General features: G+C 40.3%; 1 protein-coding gene across 1 annotated transcript in view; it reads left to right on the forward strand.

Moving 5' to 3' along the window:
• Positions 1-20318, forward strand: part of clcn7 (chloride channel 7) — a 74129-nt gene that overhangs the window by 34561 nt on the left and 19250 nt on the right. Inside the window, exons 11-18 of the mRNA XM_080206661.1 lie at positions 2955-3019; positions 7115-7231; positions 8004-8058; positions 10745-10805; positions 11897-12041; positions 15577-15670; positions 18079-18248; positions 19102-19153. Coding sequence (XP_080062787.1) covers positions 2955-3019; positions 7115-7231; positions 8004-8058; positions 10745-10805; positions 11897-12041; positions 15577-15670; positions 18079-18248; positions 19102-19153 — 759 coding nt within the window. The remainder of the gene's footprint in view (positions 1-2954; positions 3020-7114; positions 7232-8003; positions 8059-10744; positions 10806-11896; positions 12042-15576; positions 15671-18078; positions 18249-19101; positions 19154-20318) is intronic.

The following is a 20318-nucleotide window of genomic DNA, read 5'->3' on the forward strand; positions in this document are numbered from 1 at the left end:
ACAGTAGCATTTCTTTTAAATGGGAGTGGTTGGGGTGCAGTGTGTGAGGGGGATGCCAACCTGGATTTTCACTAAATGGCCAACTGTATCATGAAATGCTTCTAGACGGAGCTGTCATGGGGGATGATCAGTGTCCTGTCTTTTTGTCACTGGGATTTGGGCTTGTATCCAACTTGGTTTGTTCGAATGGCAGTCTTCTCTAATTGTAAAGATCTTGCATGAAATACGTTTTGGTAGTTACATAGGTGGTGCACCAAAACACAGAACTATCCTTATTTGTCATTAATTGACTAATATCCAGTTTCCCTGGTATGGCAACTGCAATACATTTAACCATTACTTTTAATGAAAAGACCTCCAATCTTGGTAATGTTGCACATTATGGAATCATTAGAGTACAGAAGGGGATCTTTGGCCCATCAAGTCTGCACCAACGCACGAGAAACACCTGACCTTCCACCCAATCTCATTTACCAGCACTTGCACCATAGCCTTGAATGTTACAACATGCCAAGTGCTCATCCAAGTACTTTTTAAAGGATGTGAGGCAACCTGGCTCCATCACCCTCGCAGACAAAGAGCAACACAACACGGGAAACAGGCCCTTCGGCTCAACGAGCCCGTGCCGCCATTTTAACAATGTGCTTTTCCTCCTCCACCCTTGACCCATGTCTATGCTTATGGTACCCCCATTGGAAACCAGATTAAGGGGAAAATAATTTAGGGACAATTTGTTACACCAATCAGTCAAAGAGGGGTGTGGGAGGAAACCAGAGGAAACCCACGCAACCACAGGGAGAATGCACAAACTCCCACAGATGCTGGCCCAAATCCATGTATCTGCACAGCAGACAGTGATAGTCACTGAGCTGTCATAGTGCCCATCTGCTGGTCCAGTTTAAGCGTACACCTAAAGCCCATGGTCCCTCGCGATATTTATATCCAATCTAGGAAAAAGCCTGCCACTGTTCACTCTATCTATACCCTTCGTTATCTTATACACCTCTATTAGATCCCCCCTCAATCTCCGTCTTTCTAAGGAAAACAGCCCCAATTTACCCTATCTTTCCTTGTAACCCAGTCCTTCCATACCAGGCAGCATCCTGGTAAACCTCCTCTGCACTCTGTCCAGGGTCTCCACGTCCTTCTGGTAGTAAGGTGACCAGAACTGGACGCAGTACTCCAAATGCGGTCTAACCAACATTCTATACAACTGCAGCAGTAGGTGCCAGCCCTTGTACTCTATACCCCTAAAGGCTAGCATACCGTAAGTTTTCTTTGCAACCTTCTCCACCTGTGTTGCCACCTTCAAAGACTTGTGCACTTGCACTCCCAAGTCCCTCTGCATTTCTATACTCTTAATAGGTCTACCCTTTATCGTATAACTCCCCTCTACATTATTCCTTCCAAAATGCATCACCTCGCATTTATTAGGATTAAATTCCATCTGCCATTTATCTGCCCAATATACCAGCCTATCTATATCCTGCTGTGTTGCCTGACACTCATCCTCACTGTCCACCAATCCTGCCATCTTTGTGTCATCTGCAAACTTGCTGATCACGCCACTTATGCCCTCTTCCAAGTCATTTATATATATTATGAATAGAAGAGGTGCCAGTACTGAGCCCTGCGGCACACCACTGGTGACAGACCTCCAGCTAGAAAAGGACCCTTTCATTACTACTCTCTGTCTCCTGTTACCTAGCCAGTTTTCAATCCATCTAGATACCTGTCCTTGTATCCCATGAGCCTTAACCTTTTCAACCAACCTACCATGAGGGACTTTGTCAAATGCCTTGCTGAAATCCATATAGACGACATCAACAGCTTGCCCTTCGTTGACCGTTTTTGTCACCTCCTCAAAAAATTCTACCAGATTCATAAGGCAAGACCTTCCCTTAACAAAGCCATGCTGCATATCCCTAATCAGATCGCAATACTCCAAATGCGTATACGTCCTATCCCTAAGAATTTTTTCCAACAACTTTCCTACCACTGACCTCAAACTCCCTGGCCTGTGATTCGCTCATCGACAGTGTCGTGCACTTCTGAAAGGAATCAGAGCGTCATCCACCAGATGTTACCACAGCCCTTAGGCGATTGGCAGAAACGGGAAATTGATCTCTGTATGATACGGCCACAACCACCATAATTGCAGACAAGCAGATTGAGTCACACCGTTGGGAACGTTTGTCGTGAAAGTTAGTTTGTGCTCGCTTGTTCGGAACTGTTTACCCATAGTCATCATTTGAGTTACAAAGCATCATTTTATTAAGTAACACAAACGTCAGTACAACGAGCAACACGCAACGATTCAGACAACGCAAGTGTAACATGAAACATGCTACCCTTTTTAAACAGCGGTACCACATTCACTGTCTTCCAGTCCTCTGGGACCTCACCTGTGTCCAAAGAAGAGACAAAGATTTGCATCAGAGGCCCAGCAATTTCATCTTTCACCTCTCTAAGCCAGCGCATTCCAGACTGTCACCACTCTCTGTGAAAAAAAGTTTTTCCTCACATTTACCCAATAACCTCCTGCCCCTCACCTTGAACGTATGACCCCTCATGACTGATTCTTCAACTAAAGGAAACAGCTGCTCCGTATCCACTTTGTTCATGCCCCTCATAATCTTGTACATCTCAGTCAGGTTGCCCTTCAGTCTTCTCTGCCAATTAAAATGCTGTATTAAAGACAACTCTGCAAACTTAGTCCTGATTGCCATTTGAATTTCAAAATCTTTGCAAAGTGTAGCTAAATATGGTTTTGATGTTTAATTACTGTTCAAAAAATTGAGCTGGGCCTAATAGTTTGTAGTGACGTCACTTTTATATGCATTAAAATCTGGTGATGCTTTGAATGAGTGACACTTTTTGGATTTACCATTGATAGATGTAGTACTTAGTGATTTTCAAGTGAAGCTTTCCTGTAACATAAATTTATCTTGCAGGTGGTGTTCTTTTCAGTTTGGAAGAAGGGGCTTCCTTCTGGAATCAAATGCTGACTTGGCGTATTGTAAGTGTTGGAGCTTTACAGAATAGAATACCAAATGATTACCACATTGTTACCAGAGCTGTTGCCCCATTGACTCTCTTTCTCAAAATACTTAACCCTTTGTGACCGTTCTTTCAGTTATTCATGGTCCTCCCCTGTTTCCTATCCTTTCTCCATTTGCATTCGGATTACAAAGTGCTCTGGGATACTTATTCTGTGACATTTGTCCTGGCAATGTTGGTGTCTATGTCATTGGCCTGATTCTGGGAGCATGACTATGTCAGACAGTTGCTTTTCTAGTCTGGTCGGTGTGGGGAGGCTTTCCCAATTTTGGCCCAACATTAGTAAGGAGGACTTTGCAGGATCAAGGGGGGAGGTATACTGTTGTCATTTTCTGCTCCCCAAGTCGATCTCTAGTGGTCTGTCTGTAGTGACTTTGATACAACTGAGTGGCTTGCTCGGCCATTTCGGAAGCCAGTTGAGAGTCAACCACATTGCTGTGGGTCTGGAATCACATGGAAACCAGATTGGGTAAGAGTGGAAGGTTTTGTTTTCCTAACAGACATAAGCATAGAATCCTACAGTGCAGAAACAGGCCATTTGGCCCACCGAGTCTGCACCAGCCCTCTAACAATGGAGAGCATCTTATCCTCATGTATTTACCCGGTTAATCAACCTAACATCTTTGGACTGTGGGAGGAAACCGGAGCACCTGGAGGAAACGCATGCACTCACGGGGGAGAACATGCAGACTCCACAGACAGTCACCCAAGGCCGGAATTGAACCCGGTCCCTGGTGCTGTGAGGTCGCAGTGCTAACTCCTGTGCCACCATGCTATCCATGATTCTATAATGAACCAGATGGGTTTTTACAACAATAAATGATGGTTACAATGCACTATTACTAAGACTTAACTTTCAAGTCTAGATTTTTATTAATTAAGTACCACTAGCTGTCATGGTGAAATTTAAACATGTATCTTGAGCACAGATTACTAATCCAGTGACTTTACCGCTATGCCATCTTCTCCCCTAGTGGCATAGTGATAGGAAATTCTAATTGCTGCAGCAGGATCCAATTAAATTGAGCTTTTGCCAGTGTCCTGGTCCAAAGTGCTGCTTTCTGGATCAGGCTACATATGCACTCGAATAATTCTACGGGCCTGCATTTTTGAAGAATCTTTTCAGTTTGTAAGATGGCCTGGGAGAATGGGCAATGAATAGTTTGTTATTTCAAATCATCAATCCCTTCTCAAGCGCAATTAGGGTATTTTAAAAATTCTCATATTTTCAAATCCTTCCATGTTATCACCTTTTCCTATCTCGGTGACCTCATCTAGTCTTCTGGCACCCAGAGATTTCTACACTTATCCCTTCAGTATTCCTGGCTTAACTGCCAAGCCTTCAGCTGTTTAGGCCCTGAACTCTAGAATTTTCCTGAAATCGCTTCAACTCTCTTCCCCCATTTAACACCTCTCAAATCTACCCCTTTGACTTATTTGTGGCCCAGTGCCTCCTTACATGTCTCGGTGTTAGATTTTGTTTGGTAATACTTATAAAGTATAAAATAATGCTTATTTAGAATATTGTGTTCAGTTCTGGTCACCTCACTAAGAAGGATGTGGAAGCATTGGAGAGAGTGCAGAGGAGATTTAAGAACACAAGAAATAGGAGCAGGAGTAGGCCATCTAGCCCTTCGAGCCTGCCCTGCCATTCAATAAGATCACTTTCCCACTTTCTCTGCATGACCCTTAATTCCCTTGGCTATCAGAATTCTATCTACCCGTGATTTAAATATATACAACAAGATAGCCTCCACCACTTCAATGGGCAGAGAATTCCAGAGATTCACCACCCTTTGAGTGAAGAAGTTCCTCCTCAACTCCATTCCAAACTGTACCCCCCCCACCCCCTTATTTTGAGGCTGTGCCCTCTAGTTCTGTTTTCCTTTCTAAGTGAAAGAATCTCTCTACCTCTACCCTATCTAGCCCCTTCATTATCTTGTATGTCTCTATAAGATCCCCCCTCAGCCTTCTAAACTCTAATGAGTACAGGCTCAGTCTATTCAATCTCTCTTCATAAGCTAACCCCCTCATCTCCGGTATCAGCCTGGTGAACTTGCTCTGTACTCCCTCCAAGGCCAATATATCCTTTCGCAAATAAGGGGACCAAAACTGCACACAGTACTCCAGTTGCGGCCTCACCAGTGCCATGTACAGTTGCAGCAAGACCTCCCTGCTTTTATATTCTATCACCTCGCCATAAAGGCCAACATTCCATTCGCCTTCCTGATCATCTGCTGCACCTGCAGACTAAATTTTTGTGACTCGTGCACAAGGACCCCCAGGTCCCTCTGCACTATAGCATGTTGCAGCTTTTCACCCCTTAAATAGTAATCCTTCCTCCTATTATTTCTACCAAAGTGGATAACCTCACATTTGCCAACATTATACTCCATCTGCCAGGTCCTCGCCTACTCACAGCCTATCCAGATCTCTCTGCAGACTTTCCAAGCCCTCCACGCAATTCGCTTTTCCACTCATCTTCGTGTCATCAGCAAATTTTGTTACCCTACAATCAGCCCCCTCCTCCAGATCATCTATGTATATGGTAAACAGTTGAGGCCCCAACACCGATCCCTGTGGTACTCCACCAACTGCCAACCAGAAAAGCATCCGCTGATTCCAACTCTCTGCTTCCTGTTAGATAACCAATCCTCAATCCACGCTAACACTTTACCCCCAACTCCGTGTGCCCTAACCTTCTACAGCAACCTTTTGTGAGGCACCTTATCGAACGCCTTCTGGAAATCTAAAAACACCACATCCACCAGTTCCCCTGTCTACCGCACTAGTCACATCTTCATAGAAATCCAGTAAATTCGTTAAACGCGACTTCCCCTTCATGAATCCGTGCTGCGTCTGCTTGATCAATCTGTTCTTTTCTAGGTGTCTTGCTATTTCTTCTTTGATGGATTCTAGCATTTTCCAACTACGGACGTTCAGCTAACTGGCCTATAATTCCCTGTCTTTTGTCTGCTACCTTTTTTAAACAGCGGCGTAACATTAGCTGTTTTCCAATCCTCCGGCACTTCCCCAGAGTCCAGCGAATTTTGATAAATAATTACTAAGGCATCTGCTGTTACATCCGCCATTGCTTTCAGAACCCTGGGATGCATTCCATCCGGTCCCGGGGACTTGTCTACCTGGTTTGGAGGGTAGGTCTTATGAGGAAAGGTTGAGGAAGCTGGGGCTTTTCTCTTTAGAACGGAGGAGGATGAGCGGTGACTTAATAGAGGTTTATAAGATGATGGGGATAGATAGTGGATGTGCAGAGACTGTTTCCTTGGGTGGATGTTGCTGTTACTAGGGGACATAACTATAAGGTTCATGGTGGGAGATATAGAAGGGATGTCTGAGGTAGACTCTTCACTCAGAGTGGTGGGGGTGTGGAATACACTGCCTGCTGTGATGGTGGAGTCAGACACTTCAGGAACTTCCAAGCGGTTACTGGATAGGCATATGGAGCACACTAGAATGATAGGGAGTGGGATATCTTGATTTTGGGTTTTGACATAGCTTGGCTGAAGGGCCTGTACTGTGCTGTACTATTCTACATTTGTTTTAAAAGTGTCATGGGTCACCTTATTACATTGCCATTGCTTTATAAATGCTTGTTGTTCGTGTAAGCTGTTACGTGAATTTAGATATTTAAAATTCAAATTCATCCTGATCTTTTATGAGATTAGTGATGGGTGGGATGGATTCAGAAGGCTGGACGCTGTCCACTTTCTTCCAGGTACAAGAGCAGTGTTGCAGCAATACTCTAGACACCAAATTGAGAGGAATAGTTGCTTGTTTGTTTGGGAATCGAGTCCTGGCACCTGGATGATGCCACTTTTTCAAGATTAGGAGACACTGTTCAGCCATTAGTATTTACATTTTGAAATTATACAGATTGGTGTGACTGTCATGGTTTCAGTCTCTTTACTGATGGAACCATGCAGATGTGAAAAGAAAATTCCTGGGGAGATGTTATATTCATAATGCAATCATGTTTTCTGTTTCTTTGTGTAAAATTAAATTTGATTCCCAGAATCTTTTATCTTTGTTCTAGTTCTTTGCATCAATGATTTCAACATTTACTTTGAACTTTGTCCTGAGTATCTACCATGGCAAACCAGGTGATCTGTCAAACCCAGGTCTGATCAATTTTGGGCGATTCCAAAGTGAGGTAAGGAAAAGTGAAATAATGAATTATTTTATTGTTTTGTAATCATTGTCTCATTAGCAATTTGTTGCACCAGGGAAGATGTACAAATTCCATTACTGATATAGATAAATACAGGTTTCGACTATCCTTCATGCATTTTAAACATAGCTATTATTTTTAAAATTTCTCTGCACTTGGAGTTACAGTCTCTTCTCTACAGTTCCTAGATTTTTACTATTTCTTAAAAAAAAAACTTTTTTCTTTTGGATCAATAGGGGCTCAGTCAAAAGAGGATGATCTCACTTTTTCCCATTTAATTAGTCTTTGACTCCATACTACTCCCTGCCAGTCCCTCCCTTTCTACGTTAGTGTTGACTGCAAATTTTGATATGTCTACAATCCTTCATCCAAGTCATTAAGAAATCTGGTTGTGCCTTTTAATAGTGTTAGTTTTTATTAGACGACAGAAGAAAAACATTCCTCCGTCACCTCAAACCTATCAATCTCCATGTTACAATTTTCCTGTGTCTCTGTTTTATCAATGCTGTTATGGGTAGTGCTTCTCTATAGTTCCATAATTTTTGATTTATCTCAACTCTCTATCACAGCGCCCTTAGAATTTATGGTCCTTTACCTAGCTTTCTTGCTTGACCATCTTTAGTATTGTTGAATATTGTAGGATAAATCTTGGGTATTGTGCCCACTAACCTAGAAAGTGATAAGTGGGAACAATCTGTGCCAATATTACTATTTATTTTGTTGCTTTCAACTTACTTGCTTGTTTTCTTTACAGGCTGTCCAGTATAATTTGTATGAAATCCCTATATTTATATGCGTAGGTGCAATTGGTATGTATTATCTTATTTATCAATATAGTAGTGGAGGCCGTTAACATAGACAAAGTGCTACTTACCTTGAAAGTTTGCAGTAAATTGACAAAATTGTGGACTATCTGAGATCAATTGCTATTTGCATTCATTGAAGCAAGCAGACAAGTTAAATATTTCAAACACAATCTTGATTAGCATTATTATTTTTCTAAAAGGAATTTCACTCAGATGCAGTTTAAATTTTTGAATGTTTAAGATTATATCCCAGGATATGCAGGTTAGTGACTAGTATGATAAACCAGCAGTTATTACTGCAAACTGATTCTGACTGAGTCATGCACCAATGATGTTATGAGAGCCTTTGTGATGTGGTTGACCTGTCGTGTCAAAAGAATCCAAAATTAAATAAATATCCTCCATAAACTTTATCCTATATTGTGGAGAGGTGAAGGTGCTTTTAAAACAAACATTTACTTTTGGATTTCAGATAAGCTTTCTGAACTACTTGAGCTTCACATTTCATGGTTTGTGACGTTAACCAAGCGGCCTCAATGAGATTAGTGTAATGTTATCGCTTTCAGTTAGTTTTCTTTCTTTAAATGTCTTTTATGCAACAAATGTTTCTTTCAGATTTCTGCTTGTGAAACTAAATTATAATTTTCAGTTTTATATTCATATTTGCAACTTCTCTTTCCACCCACCTTCCCAAACCAGACACGCAATAACCATCAGAATAGTTATAGCTCCACTGCAGTATTTTGTTTTTAATGGATATAGTTTTTCTCTGACATTCTGGCAAGGTGGTATGATTTTTCTGCCTTTTACAGGATATTATGACTGAATCACATCTAAGAAACAGTTAAGGGGACCATCTGGTTTGAGTAGTAGGCAATTTTGCTATTCAGACCTTCCAATATTACGCTTGGAAAGTGACCGTAAAACCAATTACATTACTATCTCGCTTGGTATCCCATCCACAAAGAATCACTTCCTCCACCACAGACACATAGTGGCAACAGTGTGTGCCATCTCTAAGAGGCAGTGCAGGAAATCACCAAACCTCCACAAACATCACCTTCCAAACCCATGAACGCTACCTTTTCAAAGGACTATGGCAGTGGACACGTGGGAATACCACCACCTGGAAGTTCCTCTCCAAGCCACTCCGCATCCAGATTGGGAAATATATCATCATTCTTTCACCATCGCTGAGTCAAAATCCTGGAACTCCCTCCCTAACAGCACTGTGGGTGTACGTACACCACATGGAATGCAGCAGTTTGAGAATGCCGTTCATCACCTTCTCAAAGGCAATTAGGGATGGGCAATAATTGCTACCATGGTCAGCGAGGCCCACATCCCACAAATTAATTAAAAAAAACTTAGCTAATGAATTGTTTGCACTCAAATGACATTTTTGATGTACATTAACCAGGAGGTGATGATTAAGTGCTTTGCACTTAAATTCCCTTTCGATCTTAACTGATATGATGATGCATCCCATTCTCCTTTTATTTTCGAACAAATGTTCCAGTGGGTGTTCTACCACTGAGTGCATTTTCAAGCCAGATGGTTATTTGAATACAGGCCTTATGAATACTGACTGGAGATTCTGCCAGGGCAATGGATGATCTTAATTCTGGAGCCTGTTCTATACACTGGGATATCATGAAGTGATTGGTAACTCGAAAGATGCAGAACCAAAGTAACAGCGAGTCAAGCTGTAGAAGTTGCCCTTTTGAGTCTGCTTGAGGGTTAAAAATTCTTAACAGAATAACAGCAAGGATCTTGCCACAGTATAAGGACTGAGTCATTTAAGTTTACAATAAATAGAAGCAGTAAGTAGTCTCACAACACCAGGTTAAAGTCCAACAGGTTTATTTGGTAGCATGAGCTTTCGGAACGCCACTTCACCTGATGAAGGAGCAGCACTCTGAAAGCTCATGCTACCAAATAAACCTGTTGGACTTTAACCTGGTGTTGTGAGACTACTTACTGTGCCGACCCCAATCCAAATGCTGGCAACTCCACATCATAATAAATAGAAGTAACGCTGTCTCTTGATTTCTGTTGGGGAAGTAGATCTTGGTACCTAATTGAAGTTCAGTTGCGTCTGTGTAGCAAATATTACTGCTGTTTCTGGCATTCCATGTAGAAATAATAGGGATCATCCTCATTTATAGTCCTGTCTCTCCGCTTATTGACTTCTCTCTAGGACCTGAATCTAGATTTGCACAAGCTTTCCAGTAGCTTTGTTAGCTTTTAGTGATATATGGTGTGAATGCCCAGGGAAAGTAATTTGCAAGCATTCAGAGCGAATCCTTTCCTATTTCCCTGGTAGGACCATTCGCCACAGTCATTTCCTAGATCTGCCGCCCAGCTTGCAGGCATTCTTGAAAATGTAATTAGTTAATTGGTAGGTAGTACTCATCAAACATTAGTGTTTGGACAACATTTGTGGATTATTTATTTGTGTATTTGGCAAAGAAACACAATGTCATGCAGGGAAGGCTGTTGATATCTAGTCGACTACCATAATGGTTCATTTGACATTTCCCATGTTGTGTGCTTGATACCTTTTCTTGAAATAGCAAAGCTAGGTAATTTGTCTCAGTCTTTGGTTGCCGTGCTGACATGTATTTAGCCGACTTATTTGGTCACTTTTGAAAGTCTATTGACAAATTAAATTTTCTTTTTACTTCAGGTGGCATATTGGGAGCTGTGTTTAATCGGTTAAATTACTGCCTTACGATGTTTAGAATCAGGTAACTTGTACAAAACCAATGCCTTTATTGAATGAGAAATGGAGCAATGGCTTCAGTGCAGACTTGTTGATGTAGATGTGGAAAACGCTAAAGAATTGGAATAATCCACCTAATGTTTAGCGTTTTTTGGGAGAGTTTTGCTGAGGTATTTAGTTTAAACTGAAAATAAACATATCAACTGTTTTTTGATAACTTTGATCTATAATTTGGGAATTGTGGGTTGTGAATATCCGGAGAGAAGAGGTTTTGCATATTTGTAGAAAAATTAGAAACATTCGGTGAAATGCTATTGTAAAAAGATACCTTGCCAACAAGGAATGGGAGTAAACAACTCAACCTTCAACCTGCTAAGCTGTTGTCTTGGATCGTGGCTACTCTGTACTTCAGCTTCATTGACCTACCATTGATCCATATCTCTTGACTCCCTTACCTGACAAAAAATTTAGTTAGTTTTGTTCTTGAAAATTTCGGTTGCTTCAGTGTCCATGGCTTTCGTGGAAGAGAGTTCCACATTTCTGTTATCCTTTGAGGAATAAACGATTACTTCATTCTTAAATTAACTAGTTACAATTTTTTTGACCCTTCCTACTCCTGACTTAGATGCTTCTAGCAAAGAAAATAGTTTACCTTTATCCTACCACATCCTTTACAATTTTGTCATTCATTTACACCAAAGTTGTTCACAAGGCCCGTTAATGAGCTGTTCATAAGTGCAGCTGGACAGAATGACCATGATTTCTTTTCAAACTATTGAACCATTGTGATTAACTAAAGTAACTCCCATTCTATTCCTACACAGCATTTAACTTTTCTGTTCCAGAAAACATCTTAAGAAAGTTTAACGTAACATCCAGATGCAGCTTTTGAAGTTTAAAGTTTCAGTTTGTTTCTGGGCTATCTACAGCTTTCACCATTTTAAATGATCATTTCACTACAGAAACAAAACCTTAAACAGTTTCACAAAAACTAAACTTGCAGCATGAACCTGTTCCTTTATCAATAGAAGCTGATTTTATACATATATTGCATGTGTAAAATATTAAACATTTTTAATGTAACAAAGTTTACTTGCTTTTCTTTTGTCTATGAAGGTACATACATCGCCCTTGCTTGCAAGTAATTGAAGCTGTGCTAGTTGGGGTAGTGACTGCTACAGTTTCTTTTATCATGATTTATGCTATAAAAACTTATGACTGCCAGCCTAGTGGAGAAGATCCTGTTAAATATCCACTCCAAGTAAGTCACTGTTTCATTTCTGTAAGTTTGGAGCTTATAGTTTTGTGTTTCCATAATCACTTCTTTCCTTGAACAGCATATCAGCAGCTCCTTCAGGTGGGGAGAAAGCTGGCAAAAAAAGTAAAGCTTTGTATTAAAATTTAGAAAGAAATGGAATGGGACTGTAATGACTTGAATTGTTGATCATGATTTATCATATTTTAACTTTAGTTGAGGCAGTGGTACAGCTGCTACAGTTTGCTATTGCTCCCATAGGTTAGCGAACAGTATACTGGCTAGATTCCCAGCTGATTGCTGGTCAGTGACCTCCTTCTGATAGTGAGGGGGACAGAGTTGTGATACCCTCCACAGTCAATTAGCCTGCCCAAAGCTTCATCGAAAAATAGCCAGTGGCTGCTTTCACTACCAAAAAATAGATTCCGAGGGTCACAAGTTTCTGGACAACCTCATCCGGCATATTCAACAGGAGTGGAAGGGAGAAAATCACCCACGAACAAAAAAAACTTGCAAACATAATTAAGTGATCATCATTTTCTAATATGCTGAATACACCAATTTTTTTTTAAATGACTTAATTATACATCTCAGTTATGGATATTTAAATTTGTTGCAGCAAATAATTTGGATATAATAATAATTATAATAATATAATTATATATAATTACAATAAATGTAATAATTATGTTCTTGTGTTCTTGTGTTCTTATGGATATGTTCTTATGGAGCCTTAGAGAGCAGCTGTGTGCAACTTAAACTTAAATCTTGAGAATCATTTAAAATTTTTTATAGCCTATGTCTGCCTAGTGCATAAATTTTGACCTCTTGGACAGAAAACAACAACTGTATCGGGTAACATAAATGGAAACTAAAACTGTCAATGGTTCCTGCAAATCAGTTCACATCCTGCTGTACACATTAAGAGTTCCAAAGGTCTGGCCCAGTGGGTTTGCAGTGGGATTTCACTCTGTGTGGTAACTGAAATGTTTAATTGAGCTTTGTACCTCTGAGTTAGCGATCAATTAATTAGCCACTGCTGCTGCTCATGACTATCCAATGAGTTCCAGAATGTGTGGGTGAAGATGAAATCTGGCTCAACTGTTATATCTCCTTTTGGTTGATTTATCTCCTCACTGTGATTGCACATGAATGATTGTCACTTGGGTAAGATGCTGGGGGTCAAATGCTTTCTAAGGAAATATAACTCAAAAAAAGTTTGTGCATTCAGGAGGGATGATCGAAAACTTAACAAATGAACAATAAAAAAAATTCATAAGAAATAGGAACATTTGGTCCATCGGGTCTGCTCTGAATTAAACAAATGCGAGGTGATGCATTTTGGTAGATTGAACCAGGACAGGACTTACTCAGTTAATGGTAGAGCACAGGGGAGAATTATAGAACAAGAGATCTAGGGATACAGGTTCATAGCTGCTTGAAAGTGGAGCCACAGGTGGACAGAGTGGTGAAGAAGGCCTTCAGCATGCTTGGTTTCATCGGAGAGAACATTGAATACAGGAGGTGGGATGTCTTGTTAAAGTTGTACAAAACAGTGGTAAGGCCACACTTGGAATACTGTATACAGTTCTGGTTACCCTATTATAGAAAGAATATTATTAAACTAGAAAGAGAGTGGAAAAGATTTACTGGGATGCCAGCTGGACATGATGGTTTGAGTTATAAGGAGAGGCTGGATAGACTGGGACTTTTTTCCCTGAGGGATGATCTTATAAAGGTCTATAAAATAATGAGGGACATAGGTCAGTGAGATAGTCAATATCTTTTCCCAAAGGTAGGGGAGTCTAAAACTAGAGGGTATGGTTTAAGATGAGAGGGAAGAGATACGAAAGTGTCCAGAGGGACAATTTTTTTGCACAGAGGATGGTGAGTGTCTGGAACAAGCTGCTAAAGCTAGCGGTAGAACTGGGTACAATTTTGTCATATAAAAAGCGTTTGGGCAGTTACATGGCTAAGGTGAGTATATAGGGATATGGGCCAAATGCGGGCAATTGGGACTAGCTTAGTGGTTTAAATAAAAGGGTGGTATGGACCAATTGGACCGAAGGGCCTGTTTCCATGCTGTTAACCTCTATGACTCTAATTCATCTACCTTGTTATGTATGCTGCATTTTTTTGAAATAATGGGATGTACTGATTTCCCCAACCCTGACCTTATTTGCTGGTGCACTGTTTGTACCATCTGTCCCCTCCTGTCTCACTTCTTGGTTATCATTACCCATATCGCTGCCCTGTATTGTAGCTTTGCCCTTTCTTTTTAAGTTTTTGAATCTCCCCTCACATGAACACCACCTCAGCATCCTATTTTTAATTATTCTGTCTTGGGATGTGGACATTGTGAGCAAGGCTAGCATCTGTTATCTATCCCATGAACTAAGTGGTTTACTAGACCATTTCAGAGAGAAGTTAAGAGTCAACCACATTGTTATGAGTCTGGAGCCACATGTAGGCCAGATCTGGTAAGGATAGTAGATTTCATTTCCTCAAGGACATTTGCAAACCAGATTTTTACAGTTGATATTAGTTTCATGATCATTTGCTTTCAATTCTGGATCTATTAATGAATTTAAATTTCACCAGCTGCTGTGTATGTTTTGCACCCGGGTCTCCAGAACATTATTCTGGGCTTCCATATTACTTGTCCAGTGATGTTACCGCTAATTACCATTACAACTGTTTCCCCCTGTGTTTTACTTAAAGCCCTCTAAATTTCTTCAGCATAATTTGTTACAGCCTGTTTTTATCTCAAAGATGCTTAATTCAATTTTTCAACACACAGTTCCTGCTTTCCTATGTTGATTATATTTCGCTTGGATAATTAGAAAGGAATCACTTCAAACTGTTCAACACCTTAGTATTGAATCATAGATGACATAGAATACCGTGTAACTTCTGCCCCAAAGAGTTCACAAATCAAAATACGTTCAAAGAACGTTATTGTATAGTTATTCACTAACTGTTCAATAGATGTTTTCTATAAAATATCACCCATTAATCAGATTAATGTTATTTGAGAGACTGAATCCAAGAAACTCCTGTTGAAATCATTTCCATGGGTGGCACTGCTAGGGATCCAGGTTTGATTCCTGCTTTAGGCCATTAACTGTGTGGAATTTACATGTTCTCCCCATGTCTGCATGGGTTTCCTCTGGGTGCTCAGATTTCCTCCCACAGTCCAAAGATGTGCGAGTTAGGTTGATTAGCTATGCTAAATTGACCTAGTGTCAGGGGATTAGCGGGATAAATATGTGGGGTTACGGGAATAGGGCCTGGATGGGATTGTTGTTGGTGCAGACTCAATGGGCCAAATGGCCTCCTTCTGCACTGTAGGGATTCTATGATTCTGTTCTATGAAAAGACTTTGGTGTCCTGCTTCCATTGGAGGAACTTGGTTGGTCGAACTAGAAAGTGATTTGCACTGACTGTCTAAACAGCTGTGTAGATATTAATCCAAAATATCAAATGGTCTCATTTTTAATTAAAATGCGTTATCTTAATGACATTGCCTTTGTAATTCCAGTTATTTTGCCCTGATGGAGAGTACAATGCAATGGCCACAGCATTCTTTAACACTCCTGAAAAGAGTGTTCGTAGTCTCTTCCATGATTCTCAAGGTCAGTGTCAGTCCAGTTGTAAAATCCATTGAAGTGTCATTTAGTTGTGTTTTTAGTATGATTTGAGCATGTTAATTAATAACTCTGAACTACAATGCCTCTTTATCAAAATGGCATATTGTATTCTTTTGAACTGATTTATAGGTTTTTTGCATGTTGTATTTCTAATATCGTTCAGTCAGTCCACCAGCTTGGCTGGACAGCTGGTTAGTCATGCAGAGCGACACCAATAGCATGGGTTTAATTCCTGTACTGGTTGAGGTTATTCATGAAAGTCCTACCTTCTCAACTTTGCCTCTCGCCTGAGGTATGGTGATCCTCAGGTTAAAGCGCCATCAGTCAGTTCTCAACCTCAAAGGAGAGAAGAGCTGATGGGTCATCTGGGACAATGGTGACTTTATTTCTTCTCCCATTCCCAAATCTTCTGACCAAGGATAATTTTGCATTCCTTATTTTCCTGCAACAGACAGTAGTAATGGTGCATTTATTAGCCAAAGAAAACTTGGCTATAAATGGAAATTGAACAACAGACTTCAAATAGTAATTCCATACAAGCCAAACTGTATTCACAGTGAAAGACTTGGCTCTTGTGCAATTTCCGAATCTCTACTGAGATTCTGTCTAAAAATCAGCAGTAACCACGTGAGTTTATTCACCATTTAATCAAGCACCACATAGCCTCCAACCCCTTTAAGGACATCCCTGCTTTTGTATTCAGTACCTCAACCGTTCGTGCACTTAAGTGATGTTGAATACAATAATTAGTATTGTTATTAGTATAACCTCTGACAAAGGGTCATCCTGACTTGAAACATTGGCTCTATTCTGTTTCCAAAGATGCTGTTAGACCTGCTGAGTTTCTCCAGCACTTTCTGTTTCTGTGACAATAACTATCTTGTAATGCTATCCTGACTCATCTTTGCCTGATTGTTTCCAACGTGCTTTAGCTGTTATGAGTATGATTTATGCCATTAGAGCACTAATATGCTGTAAAGATATTTGAATAGTGCTTTAATTATCAATGGATCACTTTTGGGCAGTGCCATATATCTGAAACTTCAAATACATAAATTCACAGAATCACAAATATATAAATTAATTGTTTTCAGCTTGCCTTCATGACCTCAATATCACGGAAAGACTCAAATTTTAAAATCTCCATCTTGAGCTACGAAGACTAACCTATGACCACTGCTAGTATTTATACAGCACCTTTTAATGTAGAAAGTCATCCCAAGTTGTAATAAAAAAAAGAATGCCAAGGTAAACAATCAGATAAGAGAAAAGCTTTGGTAAAGTGGTGGGCTGTAAGGAGGATCTTGAAGATGTGGATGGGTTTTTGAACAAAGCTAGGAGGTGAATTTTACCATTCCACAGTCCACGGGATTCGGAGCAGGTGAGGGGCAGACCATGGGAAGGTCATTGACCTTGGGTGGCATTTTTTGGCTTCAGGGCTGGAAAATCCCGCCCTAGGTGTTTGAAACAAATAACAAGCATAATAATATGGAACAAAATGCCATGAAATAATAAATAAAATCTGGTAACCAGGTTAGCTATGTAACACAACATAGGCTTTCAACTGTCCATTTCCTTCCTCCTCCTCCAGTCATGATGTCTCTTAACATCCCCTATATTGGGTCATAAGTCTTAATTTTTCTATTACTTTTTCGGATGGTGGGAGAAGCTGCAACTCCTCCTTTCCACAGCTTACTTCCTCATAATTGAATTAGTTAATTGTAGATGCTATTGAGTTGCTCTTAATTTAACTTCACTCAATGTATATGATTTCTTATCAAATCCATTTATGTGAGTGAGAGAGGAAGTTTTCTGGGATTCAACAAGACAACATTAATTTGATGTTGAAAATGAAAAAGAAAACTGATTTTTTTTTTATTTGTTCATGGGCTCTGGGCTTCGCTGGCAGGCTCAGCATTTATTGCCCATCCCTGAGATGCATTTAATTGTGGATCTGGAGTCACATGTAGGCCAGACCAGGTAATGCTGACAGATTTCCTTCCCTAAAGAGCATTAATGAACCTGGTCAGTTTTTACAGCCATCGTCAATGGTTTCATGGTCGGCATTAGACTTTTAATTTCTGATTTTTATTGAATTTGCATGTCACCATCTTTCATGGTGGGATTTGAACCTCAGTCCTCAGAGCATTACCCTGGGTCTCTGGATTACTAGTTCAGCTTCACCTGACGAAGAGGTAAACCGTGAAAACTTGAGTTTACTATCAAATAAATCAGTTGGTCTTAAACCTGGCGTTGTCAGACTTCTTACTGTGTTTACTAGTTCAGCAACAGTACCACTACACTACTGTCTCCCTCAGTTACTGTGAAACAAAATGTTATTTGTTGATGCTCAAGAATAGTATTTGCTTGACAAGTATGATCTATTTTTGCAGGTTCATACAATCCTCTCACTCTCGGCTTGTTCACTTTAAGTTACTTTTTTCTTGCCTGTTGGACATATGGTTTAGCAGTGTCCAGTGGAGTCTTCATTCCATCTCTATTGATTGGGGCTGCATGGGGAAGATTGTTTGGAATATTCCTTTCCAATGTTTCACCAGTCACTGTGAGTTTTTTTTGCACAACTTTGAAAAACAGTTTTGGTATTTTCTGAAGGGTCCAAGAGGAAAGGCCAATATGATAAATGTTGAATTTCTTAGTGTATATCCGAAAAAGTAATTTTTGATTTTTTTCAACATAAAATAATGAATTTGTTACTGTTCATAAGTTTATTTCACAAATTTGTTATCTAGCTACCTTGGTGAAGGATTGTTCTTGCTTCCCATGAGTTGAAGATATCATTCAGATTGGGTCCAGCCCTATTGAGCGACATTTAATACAATCCATCATGGTGAGAACCACAGAAACTGGGACCATTTAATCATTGGCAGTTCAGCAAGGAAACTCCCTTGATTAAGTCGGAGAGCAGAACTCCCAGCTTCTGGTGCGAGAATGTCAATTAGGCTCGTATTTAATGAACCAATTTACATCATTATCCGTGAGGCCACTGCAATTTAGTGATATCTCAGGAGTTTAAACAAAACTGCACGGCTTTCCCACCCTGTCGAAATACCGCCCAGTGAATGCTGTTGGGTTTGCCAGAGGCCTCCCAGGGGGTTGGGGCTTGGCATGGTGTGGCTTCCCTCATATTATTAGACAGTCCATGCCTGGTCAGGACACTCAGCATACGATCCCCCTGCTGTCACCCTCCCCTTCAATCCATGACCCTTATTCCACCCACAATCACCTTTGACCTGGGGCCCTAAGATGTTCATGGGTCTCCAATGGGCCCACTACTGTATTGCATGTACTCACTGATATTTTCAATCTGTAACAAATTTCATAATTATAGCTAGCTGTGCTTCATGTTGGACTTTTGTGTTTATTTTAATGTGTTTACTTTTTATTACATTCCACAGACTTGGGCTGATCCAGGGAAATATGCTCTAATGGGAGCAGCTGCTCAACTTGGTAAGTATGGTACACGACCAATGACTTATATACTGGAAAGTTAAAATTTCCAGACTAACAGTCTTGGGATATTAGATAATTTCCTGTTGTATTTCCTATGCAGCAAAGTAATTTCTATAACAGCACTGCAGTCTTCAAACAATTCCCTTTTGCTGTGATCCGGGTAGGATCATTGGCAATAAATTAGGCGTAGGGGATTTTTTTGATCCAAAGCACCACATTTTATGTAACCTGCTATTGTAAAGTGAGGCTAGTGCTTGAACTATTTGAAGGAAACGATTTGACATTTTTCTTTTCTATATATCTTTGAACAAAAAGCTTAGTGTTGCAGTTAACTTAAATGATATAGCTACACTTCAATTCTGTAAATACTATTTAACTGTTTAACATAGGGCCAACTTGCGTTGTTTCTATGGTTTTATCTCTGTTTTTATGCTGTATATAAGGGAGTCGAGGGTTACATGGGGGACCAGGCACGAAAGTGGTGTTGTGGCCACATTCAGATTAGCCAGGATCTTATTGAATGGTGGGGCAAGCTAAAGGGACCGAATGGCCTGCTCCTTATTTCTTAAGTACGAGCCCTCTCCCACCCATTTTCAACTAAGCCCATAACATATTTCTATTTCTCTCTCTCTCCCTCGTGTTTATCCAGCTTCTCCTTAAAATGAATATTTGCTATTTGCTTCAATTCTTGTGATATTGAGTTCTGTGGTATTGAGTTCCACATTCTAACAGCTCTGTGGTAAAGCGGTTTTTCTTCAATTCCCTCATTGGTTTATCTGCAACTATTTTACATCTGTGGCTCCAAGTTCTGGATTTACCTACCAGTGGAAGCATCTGTTCTACTATTACTCAACTGAATTTTGTCTGAACTGCAACAGGTCTTCGATCAGGTCTTTTTCATAATCCTAACAGACTTAGATCAGGTCTTTCAATCTACATATTGATTGGTCGACCCGTGTTGGACGCGGTGGGCTCGAGGAGGAGTTCTTGGAATGCTGTCGGGATAGTTTCCTGGAACAGTGTGTGTTGGAGCCGACGAGGGAGCGAGCTATCTTGGATCTGGTGTTTTGTAATGAGGCGGGTAGAATTAGGGACCTTGTGGTGAAGGATCCTCTTGGGGAGAGTGATCATTGTATGGTGGAGTTTCTGGTGCAGATGGAGG

Source organism: Carcharhinus amblyrhynchos, chromosome 18 (genome assembly GCF_965287045.1).
Source record: "Carcharhinus amblyrhynchos chromosome 18, sCarAmb.v2.hapA, whole genome shotgun sequence".
NCBI classification, from domain to species: domain Eukaryota; kingdom Metazoa; phylum Chordata; class Chondrichthyes; order Carcharhiniformes; family Carcharhinidae; genus Carcharhinus; species Carcharhinus amblyrhynchos.